This window comes from Vulpes vulpes, chromosome 15 (genome assembly GCF_048418805.1).
Source record: "Vulpes vulpes isolate BD-2025 chromosome 15, VulVul3, whole genome shotgun sequence".
Taxonomy (NCBI): Eukaryota; Metazoa; Chordata; class Mammalia; order Carnivora; family Canidae; genus Vulpes; species Vulpes vulpes.
The window spans coordinates 59,026,964-59,043,669 of record NC_132794.1 but is presented as its reverse complement, the minus strand read 5'-3'; the positions used below and the strand labels follow the sequence as shown (position 1 = coordinate 59,043,669).

General features: G+C 36.5%; 1 protein-coding gene across 1 annotated transcript in view; it reads left to right on the top strand.

The window, feature by feature from the left end:
• The window catches only part of WDR72 (WD repeat domain 72), a 227,726-nt gene that overhangs the window by 72,071 nt on the left and 138,949 nt on the right, over positions 1-16,706 (top strand). The window contains exon 14 of the mRNA XM_025994816.2: positions 9,075-9,277. Coding sequence (XP_025850601.1) covers positions 9,075-9,277 — 203 coding nt within the window. The remainder of the gene's footprint in view (positions 1-9,074; positions 9,278-16,706) is intronic.

The window sequence follows — 16,706 nt, the reverse complement described above, 5'->3', positions numbered from 1 at the left end:
CCCTTGCCTATGTCTCTGTCTCTCTCTATATCTCATGAGTAAATAAATAAAAATCTTGAAAATAGTTGAGTACTTCAGAAGGCATTTTTTGATGTGGTAGGTGGTTGCTTAATCACCAGCTATTTAGCAAGTATCTTCATGGCTCCTAACAGAGCACAAGGACAGGAAAGGGTTGTGATAAAAGAATTAAATGTCTAACCAGTCCCTGAATTTATTTGTTTTTATGAATTTATGCATCTATGTATTTAGTTATTTATTTTATGAAGCAGGAATCTCATATATAAAATAATGAAAAATAATAAATTTGAGGTCTAAATCTGGTTCAAAGTAAACTTGCTTCTGCAAGTCCTAGTTGCATTAGTTTTCTGTTGCTGTATAACAAATTATCACAAATTTAGCCCCTTAAAGCAATGTCCATTTACTGTCCCAGTTCTATAAGAAGTCTAAGCAAGCTCAACAAGTTTCTCTGCTTATGCTCTCATGAGGCCGAATTCAAGATTCCGACAACTGGGCTCTCCATTGGAAGCTCCGAGGAACAATTCACTCCCAAGCTTATTCAGGTCCTTGGCAGAATTTAGTTCTTTATGGGTATATGTCTGAGGTCCTTGCTGGCTGTTCACTAGCTGTCACTCTCAGTTACCAGAGGCCACTCTTATCCTTGTATGTGACCTTCTCCATCCTAAAGCCAGTGATGACACTTTGGATTCTTCTTTATTTATTGGGGTTTTTTTTTTTTTTAAGATTTTGTTTATTTCTTGAGAGAGAAAGGGGCTTGATCCCTGGATCCTGGAATCATGACCTGAGCCAAAGGCAGACACTTAACTGACTGAGCACCCAGGCGCCTCCCTTCTTATGCTTTCAATCTATCTGACTTCCTCTTGTTCTGCCAGCTAGAGAAAAACTCTGCTTTTATATTTTCTTTATTTTCTTTTTTAAGATTTATTTATTTATTTGAGAGAGAGAGAGCACAATGAGGGGCAGAGGGAGAGGGAGAGAATCTCAAGAAGACTCCATGCTGAGTGCAGAGCCTGAAGTGGACCTTGAGATCATAATCTAAGTCAAAACTTAGAGTTGGGGGCTTAACTGACTGCACCACCCAGGCGCCCCAAAAACTCTCTGCTTTTAACAGGCTCTCCTAATTAGGTCTGACCTACTGAATAATCTTCCTATTTTGAGGTCAGCTAGGTAGAAACCTTAATTTTATCTGCCATGTCCCCTTTTTGCCACGTAGCAACATAATATTTGTAGCACTATTCCATCATATTCACAGGAGAATGCATGACTTAAAGATGATGGTCATTGGAGTTTGTAGAATTCTGCTTGTCATATTGGTAGGATCATTTCTGGAGGGTCCCATTTCTGAGTAAGTCCATGGGATAGAAGATTGAGGAGATGGGAAAACATTTTTGGGTCACTGGCTGCAGGAACATAGAATGGATTTTACAGATGGCCTAGGGAGCCAGGACTATAGTGAGGGTACACAGAGCACTGGTGCTTTCAAACTATACCCTGACATGTCTGCTGGAGCTTTGATCACTCATTATTTGCCTGAGGGAAAGACTGGCATGTCCCAAAGGGGAAACCGATTGCAATTAAAGAGCTTGTGCCCTCCTTGCCTCCTTGCCTGCTCCACTGTACCCACCTCCAAAAAGGAGACTTTCTGTACGCCTTCACCTATTACCCAGGACCTTATTCAGGAGACTTTACCCCATGTTTTTCTTTCGCAATACAATTCCTCTATCCAGGTAAAATTCCAGATCAATTCATCAAGATATTTACCTAAGTGAATAAATGATAGAGTCCAATCTCATCAAGGATATTGTAGCTGCCGACTAACTTAATCTTCAACCAAAACCATGAGGGGAAATAAAGAGCTATTCGAAATATTTTAAAATTAAAAAAAAATAAGCATACTTGCTGTAAAAAAATCAAACAACACAGAGTCAATGACATTTTGCAATACTCAGAAGCTGTACAATTTTAATGTTTTATATATAATAGGTAATAGTAAACTTAGATATATTCTTCACATCATAATACAGAAACACTTTTCTGTAAACATTCACCTCTTCAACTGATTGTAGATTGTATTAGGTTTTAGAGTGAGGTTAAAAATTAAATTAGTTGTCGTAGATTCTATAATGTTAGCACATGTTTAAGAAGAAGGAGTATTTAATAAGTAAATACCTTGGAAAAAGAAACTTAGTTTAAAATTTATTTAAAGTGAATGCACTATTTGTATTCCTTATACATCTCAGCAGCTATAAACCTTTATGTGTTTCGATTCTTTTTTTCTTTCACCCCACCCCCACCCCTTTATTCTGTTTTTCTGGAGGTCAGCAGTCAGAATTAGACATGAAGGTTGAACGTGGTCCAGCTGATAAGTCCCAGTGTTGCTCTGAATGTGCTGGAGGCAGTGGCAGTACTAGGGTTAAGGTCATGGTGGTCAGGGACTTTGTAAAAATGCATTCTTTATGCCCTAAAGGTATAGAAGGTTGAAGTGAAGCCAATCTTGAGTTTGTTATCATATCAGGACCTTTATATAGAACAAAATGAGCCACATCCTTGACAATCTATTTTACAACTAACCATATTATATTCAAATATATTAAGGAATGAAGGTATATGCCTTCATGTCTAATTTAATATTTTCAGATCCATTCCCTTTCCACATCCTTCCATTACTTTCTAGATAGCTAAGTTTGATACCTCTGGAGTTCCCTCCCTCTGGTCAGAATCCCCATCAGTTATATATTTTCTGGAGTAAGATGCAGTAACTGTGAAATGGTTTTGTTAGGCAGGGGCCACCAGGTCGATCTCCATACACTTCTATGAGCAAGGCAATGAACTTCATGTGTAACTGGAGATAAATGACACATCTTACAACAGACCCAGTGGTCAAATTCCTTGATACGTGGGGTTTAATGACAGCTGACAGTCGCTGTTTTGCTGAAACCCAATTTCATGAATTTGACTACTAAATTTGATTGTGAGGTCATTTTTTAAAAACTATTCTGTTTTAGATATAGTCATTCTGAAATATGGCTGTCCACTCTCTCGCAGCCCATTACCATGGTGGAATCAGTTAGAAAATGCCCGCCTCGAAAAAGAAAAAAAAAAAAAAACTTAATTCTCTAAGATATCCACTTACATGTTTTTTGTTATTGTTAAGCTTTGTTCAAATAAGTACAATTTATATTCATTACTAATTACATAATAGGAATTGCTTACCAAATTTTGATTTTTCACAATCCTGTAATGAGTGTCATATTTCATTGAAAATGTTTTTAGTTTTTGGTAAAACAAATTGTTTAAAATTTGTAGGCTTAGGGGGCACCTGGGTGGCTCAGGGGTTGAGTGTCTGTCTGCCTTTGGCGCAGGGCGTGATCCTGGAGTCCCGGGATCAAGTCCTGCATTGGGCTCCCCACCGGGAGCCTGCTTCTCCCTCTGCCCATGTCTCTGTCTCTCTCTCTGTGTCTCATGAATAAATAAACAAAATCTTTTAAAAAAAGTATTTATCTCCCTCCAAACTCTCTGGAGATGGCATTCTTTGGGATTTAGTCCCCGCCCATCTGCTGGTAATGCCTGAGCCTTTGTCTCCATGCTTCTCCCTCTACCTAGAACTCTACATTGTTAACTTTGCATATCTGTTTGGATGTTCTCAAAGTTGGCTTTTTCAACAATAGAAACAACTCTGTTCCTTCTTTCTTAGGTCCTTCAGGTAGCCAAGAAATGGTTAGAAGCCAGATTAAAGTGGTTTTGGTGCACCTGGGTGGCTCTGTTGGTTAAGAGTCTTGATTTCAGCTCAGGTCATGATCTCAGGATCGTGAGATCAAGCCCCACATCAGGCTCCGAGCTCAGTGCCGAGTCTGCTTGTCCCTCTCCCTCTGCTCCTCTCTCTCTCTCAGCTACATAAATAAATACATAAAATCTAAAAAAATTAAAATAAAAATGATACATTGGTTTATCAGAAAGAAGTATGTATTGTAAGGACTCAGGGGTGTATTGTAGAGACTTGAGGGGAGTAGTTCTTAGAAAGGAACTACAAGGTCTGTCTTTCCATCTCTCCCTTTCTCTGTCTCTCTTTTCTTCCTTCTCTGTTGATTTCCTGTGTCTCTCTGTGCATTTTCTTATTTTCTCTCTATAGGCTAGCATATTCTGCTCCTTGGTCCCTGTAGCAAGAAATGGCTACTCCAAAGTCAACAGGTTGTATTCAGAGACTCCCTGTTTCCAGTTCCAAAATCATGGGGCATCAGAACAACCCCACAACATGGTGGTGAGGGAGGACAGGCCCCTGACATATAAATGTACCATTCCCAGTCTTGGCAACCTGCTGGCTCTGGGGTTGAAGTTTATAATGAATATAGTCTGGTGATAACTCCTGTCACACTAAGACCCCGGTACGCTCTGATTCATAGCCTTCTCCTTCCACTGCTACAGGGAAAGGGTAACATTTAATTTATTATTTAATTTATTCATTCAGTATTTATTCATTCAGAACAAGTATTGAGTTCTGCTTTGTTCAAGTTCATAGAATACATATCTGGAAAAAAAAAAAGAAAGAAAAACATCTGGGAGGGAGGCAGCCCTGAATTTAAGCAAGCAAATCAAATATACCAATTACAAATGTGTTAATTTCTACAAAATAAAGGAAATAAGCTAAGATAGAAAACAAGAGAAGATAAGAATTTACTTTAGAAAGGACTCTCTGAGGAGGTGAGATATTAAGCTAATACCTGAAGAGTGAGATAGAGTTAGCAGGAAAGGATGTGTTTATTTCAAAGACATTTTTTTAAATATCTGATTTGTGAGCAAGGGGAAGATGACACATGAGTAAGCAGAGGCAAGAATATGACTTGTAGGTCAAGGAGTTTGGATTTAATCCCAAGTGTAGCCACAGTAAAAAATCATTAGCCAGGTTGTTGACGTCATATAATCCATTAAGAAGTATTTATCTAGCCTTTACTTTATGCCAGACTTCAGCCTGGTTTACTAAAGAGGATTAAAAAATAAGTCAAATATATAATCCTACTGATTCTGATTATTACCTAGCCTGAGAGGCAAGGCTGATTGAGAAGATTCGAGTCTCAGGTAGGAGGCAATGGGGGCCCACTCTGGTCATATGTACAGTGACCTCGGGCCCTCAGGCAGATCCCAGAACTAAAGACCCAAGAAGTTTTGTTAAACTGCTCACAAGTGCCAAGTGAGAACTTGTCATGTTTCAGAGAGAGGATGTCATGTAGCACAGCACACACTGTGTGCCAGAAACTTCTAGGTCTTTTAAAATATTTACTCAAAGTAATCCATATAGTAACCCTGTGAGATGAGAATTATTGTTAACCCCATTGCATGGGTGAAGAAACAGAGGCACAGGAATATGACTTGTCCAGAGCCGTACAACTAGACAGGGTAAAACCAGGATTAATGTGCAGGGCAGCCTGGTTGTCAGGTCTTCTCTTAGCCACCATCCAGAGATGTCTGCAGGCTGTCATCCCTGACAGGCAGAGAGGACGGTGGTTAGATAGGGCTACAAAGAGGGATCATAGGAAGTTTTGGTTAAAAAAAAAAAAAGATTAGATATGCAATGTTGAATTGGTGATGAAAGCAGGATATACAGTGGGAATATTGCCAATATGTGCCTGGGGCTCTGCACAGAGCATCTTGCTACTCCTCATATTTCTGTGCACTGGTTTATTGAGGAATAAGCAATTTGGGATCAGGGGAAAGTGCTTCTAATGCTTACTGGTGTCATCTTTCCTTCACTCTGTTAGGACACTAACTGTTCCACCTCTCTTTTCTCAGGATTGATTCCATTCTCAAAGGTACTATTATTAGTTTATGATTAGGACAAATTGTATTAAAACTCATATTAATGAAAAAGTAATAGAAAAAATGCAGGATATTTGCATAGAAAGCATTTTTATACAGTATGATTTTTACTTGGGATAGAGTTTATGGTATATTTCACATAACATCTACTTTGAGGGAGGAAATCATATTATCACATAAAATGATGTGTAATTCACATATCTTTCCTTATTGTGTTCAGATTGATTTAAATGAAGAGTTAAGTGTGAGTTAGCTTGTACTCTTGATGTAGCACAGAGCAAAAGAAAAAGAAAGATCTAGTTATCATTGAGTTGACTTTGGAAAGCAAAAATTCTCTTGAAATTGGATGTTGAATTAAGCAATTTTGTAAACCTTCAGTTTCTGATATTTCTTTAATATCAGGAAGCAGTGATTATTCTGTCTGCTGCCAAAGACAGCTTATTAGAGTTACAAAGGCACTCCTTGTTGACCTTCTCGGGGTCATGGCATCCCTCCTAGGTTACTGTTTTTGCTATAGACTTTTCTAACAATTTAAATATATCCCTGAAGTTATATGAATCCCATAATTTCAGGATATATTTAAAAAGAACATCTTGCATCAGAAGTGTTTTATCATGGTATAATAATCTGTCTAAACAGGAGAGAGAAATGACACAATAATTTGAGCAGAAAAATTTAATGTAAAGAATTGTGAACCATCACAAAGAATGTAATATGAGGAACTGGTTGATAAGAACTAAAGAAAACTCTAGAGAATTTAGGAATAGCAGATTTATGGAGCAGCCACTATACCTAGAGCTGAGATAGACTGCCCAAGGAAGATAGGCTGCCCAGGACAAAGATACTGACTTTATTGGAAAGGCCATGGCTGTGGTCACTGGATTTGTGGAGAAGTTGGTGTGGTGTGGTGTGGTGTGGTGTGGTGTGGTGTGGTGTGGTGTGGTGTGGTGTGGTGTGATGTGGTGGAACTTGCCAGAAATATGCTCCCTAGGGTGCTAGGGAAAGCCATTCACAGAGAGATGTCTCACTGGAAGTCCTCTGTCATACAACCACACAGAGTGTGCCCAAGGCAGCTGCTACCTGCAGGGTGCTGCTGACTGCCATGCACTGCAGGAGCCTACTGCTGGGGAAGCCACCCATGCTGCTGCAACAGAGCACACCAGAACCAAGAAGAAAAGAAACTTTTCTTCTACTAGGCTTTTCCATCACCTCTTATCCACAATGTTAAAGGTTAACATTTATGGATAAGGAAAAATATTTTAAAAGCACATATCCATTTTCACAGAGCAGGCAATAAAGGGTGAATTTGGAACTAAGTAACAATGAATTGATGACTAACATACCTGGGAATCGCTATCTCTCCACTCTCAGCGTTTGGGCTTTAAAAGCTGTTGCCCTAAACTTGTAATAAAATCACTTCTTTGTTTTGCAATTTACTTGTCTATGATAACTTTAAAAGAAATGGAGTCACTCTAATGATTCCTTATGTCACATTTGTGCTTCAACCAGTTCTTTGAAACAAAATAATTATTTTCACATATTTTACAGCTAATCATGATGGAAACTATTTTTTGCAAAACCAAATGTCCAACATTCTGTTAGTTAAAATGGGAAGTTTTTAGTCTGGAGTGAAAATAGCTTCATGTTACTTTAAATATTATAGCAGATTAGTTTTCAGATATTTCTTGCCTCCACACAACCATGAGATGTTACATAAGCTCAAGAGGGACAAAGACTGAGTCATTGTTGTTTAGCATAAATTGCCAGCATCTAGCACAGTGAATGAGTGACCCCATAGTAGATGCTAAGTTCCACCAAATATTTTAGCATAGTAGTTGTTACTGATTAAGAATCCAGAGTACCAACTAATGGTAGTTTAGTTGCTGTAAAGGAATAATACAGAAGAGAAGAGGAAAAATGGGAAAAGACTGGATAATCTTAATCTTCCACTTATCTAGACATAGTGGTATAGAATTCTTTTTATTTCCGTATTGTAATTCCTTTAAATTTATATTTTCTTAATACTATTAATAAGAGGGTCACTGGGAAGCTTAGTCAGTTAAGGATCCAGCTCTTGGTTTTGGCTCTGGTCATGATCTCAGGGTCTTGAGATTGGGTTTCACACTCAGCTCGGAGTCTGCTTGAGTTTCTCTCCCTCCCCTGCTGCTCCTCCCCCTCCCCCCACTCATGCTCTTTCTCTCTCTCAAATAAATAAAATGTTTTAAAAAATACTATTAATAAGAATTACCTTTCTCCTTCTTAACCATTAGTACAACTACTTTCTCATTGGGAAAATACAAGTACTTTCTCATTTCTCATAGGTAAGGGGTAATATGAAATGAAATCTATATTGTTTGTATGTCAAGTTAATTTTCCTTAGCATCTCTACTTAGTAGGATATAGGTTATATATTTAATATAGTATGAATAGTGTAAATGAACTCATAAGAGACAGTGATCAGCGGAATTCATATTTATTAAGATTTCAGTGAGAGTTTGGCATTGTATTTTAAAAAAGCACTAACTCCTTGTGAGTTGTTTTCTGATTTCTTTGCTCTATTTTGTACTTGTTCCTTTTAAATTTGAATGGAACTTACCACCATCTTGAAAGTCTGAAACTGAAGGAATGGCAGAGAAGAGGGCAAAGGATTGTTTGTGGGATTTTCTTTTCTAATCACATAAATAAAAGTCAAAGGATATAATAGCAATCATAACAAAATTCTAGAGTGCTGTGCATTCCCAAAGCAGTGAGGATTCTTGGGTAAAGGAGGTAGCAATACAGAACATCTGTGTTCTTACTTGTCCTATCCACTTAAATTATGTACATATTTTACCAAAAGAAACTTTTTTTTTTTTTTTTTAAAGCAAAAAGCACTGTGGTTCTCTGTTATTTGTGAGTTGAAACACTAGGGGACAGCACTAAAATATTCCATAGTTGGTTGTTATTGATCACTTGCATACTGTATAATAAGTAAGAGATTTTACTGTTAAAGACTATTGAATGCCCTGTTGATTTCAGTGGATAAAAAAGCACAAATAGGAAGATGGGGTTTTCAAGCCCATAATTTCAGCCTTTGTAAGATGATTTGAATAATATAGAGAAAGCTCTCAGGCTCCTTTTTCATCTATAAGAAGGCATGATCACTTAAAGAATTATAATTTTTCTGATAAAATTATTTTGTTCTTTTCATTCTTTTGGAGTAAATATTTTGCATAATTTTTAAAATTTTTAATCTTGTTTTCCAGGCACTTTGGAAAGACATGAAACAGGAGAAAGAGCAAGAATTATTCTCAATTGTTGTGATGATTCACAACTTCTAAAGCCTGAATCTATACTTCCAGCTGCCTCAGAGACACATAAGCACAAAAGTGTAGAACAGAGATCCTCCAGCTCCTATCAGCTTGGGCCAATACCTTGCCCTGGTTTGCAGGTGGAGTCTTCATGTAAGGTAAGTTCAAACCAAGTTGCTGCTCACAGAGAACATGCCTCCATGGATATGTGGCAATTAAATGTCAGCACAGAAGCAAGAACTCAGAGGTGACTGCATCTACCAGACATATCTACCAAGTGATCTTGGGTGAATCAGGATAACTTTTTAAGTGGTTATTAGGTTTGGTATAGCATTCTTTTTGACAAGCTCTGGGTATCATAATTGAGTCAATCTTATATTAACTCTTGAGTTCTAGATGGTTTTCATTTGGGGGAGGGGCTATATTCTGTGGTCTGGATCCATTTTTGTTTTTCAGTTGAGTGTATGTGACCTCTTCTTTAAAATGCTTATTACAGATAAACCAAAAAGGTATCACAAAAACTGGGTCATTGTATTGACGAATTTTTTTATATACTCAGCATCTGTAGGATCACCAGGCCTTTAGGGTTCCAAGCCTTAATTAATAAATAATGATAGAGTTTGCATTTAGTTTTGTAAGCCAAGTCAACCACCTTCACAGAGATTTGGATGAGCTTTCTTATTTTCAGTTTTAAAATGATATGGCAATTTAATCTGATTTCTTTAAGGGACTCTTCCATCGTTTTGTCATCTTTATTTCTAAGTTACCCCCTCATCATGTTGTTGTAACTATGCCATTTATATGTATATATATATCTAATGGAATATTTTCTATGTAAACCTATTTTCATAATATTATCTATGATATTTTAATGTCTGCATCATTCTCTATACTTTGCATATATTATTATTGATTAAATTATTTCCTATGGCTTGATGTAGAGATTGTTTTTTATGTTTCACTTTATGAATAACATATCTATGAACCTCAAAGCTTTTTTTCATATTCAGTATTATTTAACAGGATATATTTCCAAAAGTGGGATTTCTAAATCAAAATTTTGCTGATTTATTAACAGTTTCCATCATTTTAATAGTATTATGAAGACTAATACTAAGCCTTATTTAAAGTCCTTATTAAGGCTTTGTTTTTTATCTCATGTGCATGTAATGGTTCAAAGCAAAAGGATATGTCATCTTTTCTTTTAAAGATTTTATTTATTTATTTATTTATTTGAGAGAGAGGACAAATGAGGGCAAGAACAGAGGGGGAGGGAGAGGGATAAGCAGACTCTGCACTGAGCCCAGAGCCTGACGTGGGGCTTGATCCAAGGACCCTGAGATCATGACCTGAGCTGAAACCAAGAGCCTGATGCCCAACCAACTTAACCACACAGGTGCTCGATGTGTCATCCTTAAGAAAGCTTCATAAGCTGCTCAAGCTGTGCCTCAAAGCTGCAGGGTGAGGAAAAAGGGGGAGTTTGGCACCTGACTGGCTCAGTGGGTAGAGCATGTGACTCTTGACTCAGAGTCATGAGTTCAAGCCCCACATTGGGTATGGATTTTAAATAAGTTTAAAAAAAAAAGCTATAGTTTGGGGGGTGAGGGCACCAGTGTGTGATCTTCAGCTTTTTAGGTTTAAAGACTTGATTTAGATTTTATCAGTAAAGCCAAGCTTTATCAATTTTTTGAGAACTGAGTCACACTAACCAAATACCCAATAAATGCATGTATCATAGAATGACAAGGCTCAAGTTTTTGATGATAAATATAACTGAAACTTTGTTCATCTCTCAGCACGTTCTCACTATAGCCAAGCTACAGGTAGCAGGGGAGAAAAGGCAAGTGCCATTTTCACAGAGGACTCCTTGATGAGCGTTGAGTGGAGGGCAGAGGGTGCTCATTCGCTGAGCTCCAAGAGTCTGATGCAAGATACTGTTTCTTGGTCAAGGCTGACATACGTTGAAAAATTCCTAAGTATTGAATCTTTTTTTTTAATTGCATTTAGGCCACACACTTTTGTTCATACTCTCCTCCTTTAAAAGAGGAAAATATGGGCAGCCCAGGTGGCTCAGCGGTTTATCGCCAGGGCATGATCCCGGAGATCCGGGATCGAGTTCTGCGTTGGGCTCCCTGCATGGAGCCTGCTTCTTCCTCTGCCTGTGTCTCTGCTTCTCTCTCTGTGTGTGTCTCTCATGAATAAATAAATAAAAATCTTTTAAAAAGTCTTAAAAATAAAATAAAAAATAAAAGAGGAGAATATGAGAGAATAAAACCAGTCAGTAGGCTACAGCTTGTTGTTGTTTATTGTTTTTCTTTTCTCATCTAGTCAGATTGATTTTGGATTCCCAAAACTGCTTTTCATGTTTTTGATATAAGTCCTATCTTATAAGGAAAATTATGTCACTCTGATGAAACTTTAACATTCACAACCAAAGATGACAGTCATAAGATCTTGGTCTCCAAAGGTGGGGAATTGAGTTCCAAGATCGAGAGAAATAAAGCTTGGTGAGTGAGCCCTGATGACTGCCCAGCACTCCCACCTGATGTGGCTTTGTTGCTGTCTATGCATAATGGAGTGTGAGTTTTCTAGTGGGAATTATATGCTAGAATAGTAGACAAGATCTTGGAGATGTGTCTTGACTCGTGCATGTCAGATGCCTAAGGTCTACAGGAGCAAATCTCATTCATCAAGTGCCTATTTTACTAGCTTAATTCCCAGAAGGTAAACTGATTACTATTTCTTTCAGTTTCTTGGAGGACCTCAGAGCTACCCTTTAGGTAGTGGTAATAGTATATATAGATTTCATTTTCTTTATGTAATTTTGTTTCTTTCTTGACTCCAGAAAGCAATAAAATGCCAGGGTCTTGTTTTCCTACTCTTAGGCTTATTCCAGCTTTATTTCCTTGCTACTGCCCTTTGCCTCAGATGACTAACATTCACTCTCTTCAGAGTTGGCAAGTTTATTCAGATAGGACTATCACCTCCTTTGTTCTAGACACCATACTTCTATTATTATTGAGCTTACTGCTAATTAGAGGTATTTTTATTTGTGCTTCCCCTTTTATGGCTGCATATCTTCCTTTCATCTTCTTTGATCTAAGCTCTTGAGATTGTTTTATCTTAATCTTCATTTATTTACAAATTTAATATGCATGAAATTTCAAGAGAGCTTGAAATTCTCCATTGTCCTTATTGTTAATGTACTAAAATGCTTCATGAGTTTTCATAAGAAAAGAATAGTTTTAAAGAAGAAGATTTGAACCACACTCATTTTAGAGGTAGGAAAATGAGGGACAGTAACCCTGTGAAATGTAGAAATGTATAAAAAAGTTTCTTTGTGTTTCAGAACTTTTTTATGTGGATTTCAGTGGCATGCTGTGAAGTACTTTCAAATGGTAGAATGAATTGTTTAAAGGGAAGGAAAGCATGGTAGATCTGTGACATGGTGAGCTACTTGTGTTTCAAAATATTTGGAATTTATTTGAATGCAATATTCAAGTTTTCTTGCATTTGAAGAGTGAATATAGATTTGGGAAAAGATTTTACAGAGAACAACAAATGTAATACAACACTTTCAAAATGGGTCCAATTTGAAATGCTAGAGTTGTTGAATTTGTGCAGCTAGACAAAGAAAAATCTTTGGAGTACGAGAGGGCCAGAGTCTTAAAGGATTTAAAGGAATACAATATCATATTAGTGATGGGGAACTGCTTTTCTCAGATTCTGCTGAGGATAAAACAAGATAGAAACTGTTTAAATTGCAGTGGGAGGAATTTAGCTTCAAAGTAGGAAATAAACAACCTTACTAAAATCATCTCTACATAGCAGAAATCTTTGTAGCTTCATATTTTAAGAAGAAAAGGCCTGTTTTGTCTGTTGGTTGGTTGAGTTGGTTTTAAACTTTTTGTTTGTTTGTTTGCATTTCTTGTCTGTAAATAAGTAATAAACAGGGTTATTTTAACTATCACAATTTAGATCCATTACAGTGTGCTGGGGATGCCCTTTCTTTTAAAAAACTGATTTTCTATTAGATGCGGGGCTCCAACAGCTCCCCCTCGTTGATTGTTTAGTGCTGCACTGTTTAATATGGTAGCCACTGATCGAATATGGCTATTAAATGCTTGAAATTTTGCTAGCACCACATGTTAAAATGATCTTTTTTATAGAGAGAATTAAATAAAATGTTATTAAAATGAATTTTACCTGTTTCTTTTTATGTTTTTTTTTAAATATGGCTACTAGGCAGCTTATAAGTATTTATGTGGTTTACATTCTTTTTGTATTGGACAGTGTTGAACTCAACCAGAGATAAGCAAACTTTTTGGTAAAGAATCAAATGATGAACATTTAGGCTTTGAGGACCAGATTTTCGCTGTTGTAACTACTCATTTCTGCAATTTGAGCACAGTAGCTACCACAAACAATTCTTAAGCAAACAAGTGTTGTTGTGCTCCAATAAAACTTTATTTACAAACACAGGTAGTGGACCAGATTTGATGCTCCCTGGCTATAGTTGGCCAATTTCTGATCTAAACAGTCCTCTCTAGACTTAGAAATTATGAGGGTACTATAGGATGATTGGCAAAACAGCCAACACCTCTCCTCCTTAGATATCTGAATTTCTAATGAAACTACTCATTCCAACTTCTTTTGCGCTATGCGGAATACAATCCCAATGACCTCGTTGGGTCTGTTCCTTGATAGAAATCATGAAATGCATACATGTTTGCAAATCTGCCTTTTTAGAAAAACAAGTATGTACATGATAGCTCCCAATCCAAGCAAAAAAAAATTGTAATGGCATTTCCTTTAAATAATGTACCTGTACGTACATCTTTATCCAAACATATAAAATTGATTATAGATAAAGCATTCATTTACATTTATTTATACTCGAGTGAGCTTTATAGAAATATGTATTTTTTAACCTTTACTTGACCTTAAGTAATGTCTATTTGGTACCATTTGCTGAAAAATCTTATTAGAGCTTTATCCTGCTACCTCTCGTAAAACACAGATGGTGCACCAGTAGGCCACCAGTAAAAAATTGGATCCCACTACTAATTACTTTATCAAAATGAAATGTTAGTTCCTTGTATTTTATGACACTAAAAATAACCAGAATAAAATAAGAGTAGTTTCTAAATGATAATGCTTTAAAATGTCACCTGTAAATTTACATGTAGAAATATGAAATAATAATTCATGTGGCAACATTACATGTTGTACATTAACTTAGTTTTTTTACTGAATTATTTTTATTTTATTAACAAAATTTAATCACTATAGTAAACAAATAATATGTATTTTAAAACAATTAATTGCATTACAGAAGGATAAATCCTTAATAAAGAGTGATAATTTTCACTTTTTTTGATGAGTAGTTAATTTTTGGTATATTTTTTAAAATGTAATAAATAGCATATAGCTTTTTTCCTAAGGTACAAAATATTTTCCATCAACTTTGGGTAGTTTTACAAGAAAATAAATTTTTGTTATTAGACATCCATGTGTGTCACTAAAATATAGGAATTTCTCTCTTTACACATTGGTTTAAGATTTTTATTCTGAGTATTTTGATTTAGTGAATCTCAACTTAAAATTTGAGTTCCTAAATGACAACACTCATCCTAGTAAGATATAGAAATATACAGTAGCAGGGAAATATACAAGCCAATTTGCTTTGTGAAACATGTGAAGTGATGCAAATTTTTGACTATAGAGTATAACCACTTTTATAACATATAATAGTTAAATAAAAAATCTCTGTAATACTTAATAACTTTCTTATGGCTCCTTTATGAGAAATGTCCCTTTCTCACTTTGTGGCATAAATGTAAACTTTGTGGTACAGTCACCTCAATGTTGAGAAAAAGTATGAAAAGCCTATCTCAGCTTTCTTTCAAAACTAATGTAGGAGGTCTCAGAGTCACTGTGAAAAGTACAAAACACAGGGTTAAAAGACTCCAGCTGTCCATCTGCACACAGAAGCAACCATGAATTTCCTCACAGGACTTCAAAGCACTGCTTGCATCTAAACATTCGTTGGCCATGTAAATTAGAGGCACAAAAGGAGAATGCTCGTATTTCATGGTGCGTGGCTGGTTTAAGTCCTGCATTGTACTGCACGCGCCGGTGGGGAGTGCCAGGAACAGAAGGGCACTGTTCTGACTCGTGTGACAAATGTAGTTAACACCAGATCCATATTAATGTTGTCAAGTTCCCTTGATGTATTTAAACAGATTTTAATTATTTTCAGCGTCCCAAGGCCTGAAATATATAGCCTAATAGTTATTCAAAGAAAGCTTACTTAATGTGTGAATGTAAAGCCTCTCATAAAAATGAAACTTTTATATTGGCCTTAGTCATTGACATAGGTTATTCATCAAGTCAGCAATTTGTGTGGCAAAGTGCCATTTGAATAGTGTATTGTTAGGATACTTATGGTCCACTTGACAAGGGCTCTTGCTGTAAATAGTGCAATTTGACTCCAGCTGTTAAAGAGTGGCTTTGACAGCAGCCAAATAGAATGGAGATGCCTTACTGCACCGGCGAAAAATCAATATTGGGTTCTTGTTCATGGTAACCTGTTCTTTTCTCTTCTGTAGATTTATAAACGACTATCAAGGGTTTATAAGTGGAAGTTTAAATATTATTTTAAATGCAATTCACTTCGAGTTTTAAATTAAGACTTGCGATAAATGGTACAAGTGCAGAGTTTTAGGATATTATTTCCACCCCCTGGTTCATGTTTAGTCACAATTACAGTTCAGCTGAATTTGGATTCTCTAGCTTCAATGGGAGAGAAGTAGTGTAAAACATGGTCTCAAAATTGTGTGCCTATTGTATATTGCCAGCGCAATTATTTCTTCTTTTTGATTTTCTTATCAATGTATCTGTGTCCCTCCCACCCTCTCTGCATGTATACCTTTCTGTGGAGATGGCGGGGTTCTTTGTGACTGTGCCCATAGCAACACCCACAGATGTTGACAGCCAGTAATGTCCCCAGCATTGTCAAAGATTTCCCTAAAGCAGAGTCCGGCTGGGTTTGAAGAGTTTTCTAGCAGTTTTCAGCAATACAAGGTTGCTATGATACCTGGCTGATGGCAAAAGATGCCAAATCTGTTAATTTCAATAACTACATGCAGGGGCTCTTTTGCTTTGGGTTTCTGTACTGTTGCTAGCTGTTACATTTAAGATTACAGAAGAGGAGGTGAAATTATAAACTCAAGATGAGAAAAAAAATGTTTTAAGGGTTTACTTTGAATCCTAATATTGAATAAAAGAAAAATTTTCTAGGTATAAAAACCATTTAGCTGACGGTTGATTTCCTAGGATTGCAGGTATTATTTATCTAAATTATTTCTGGTTTTGTCTATGATCTTTTTTTTACTGTTGTTTACCTGAGATGTCATAAGTCTTCATTGAAGGTGTGTGCTGAGCAGGATTTGAAAGAGCTGTCATTTTTAACATGAAAAATGTTGGTATGACAATTATTTTCTCAAATGCCTTTTTCAGTGAAGCCTGTTAAAATAGCCATCTTCCTATTACTGACCAACTCTGCATTTATTGAATTTGTGGCTG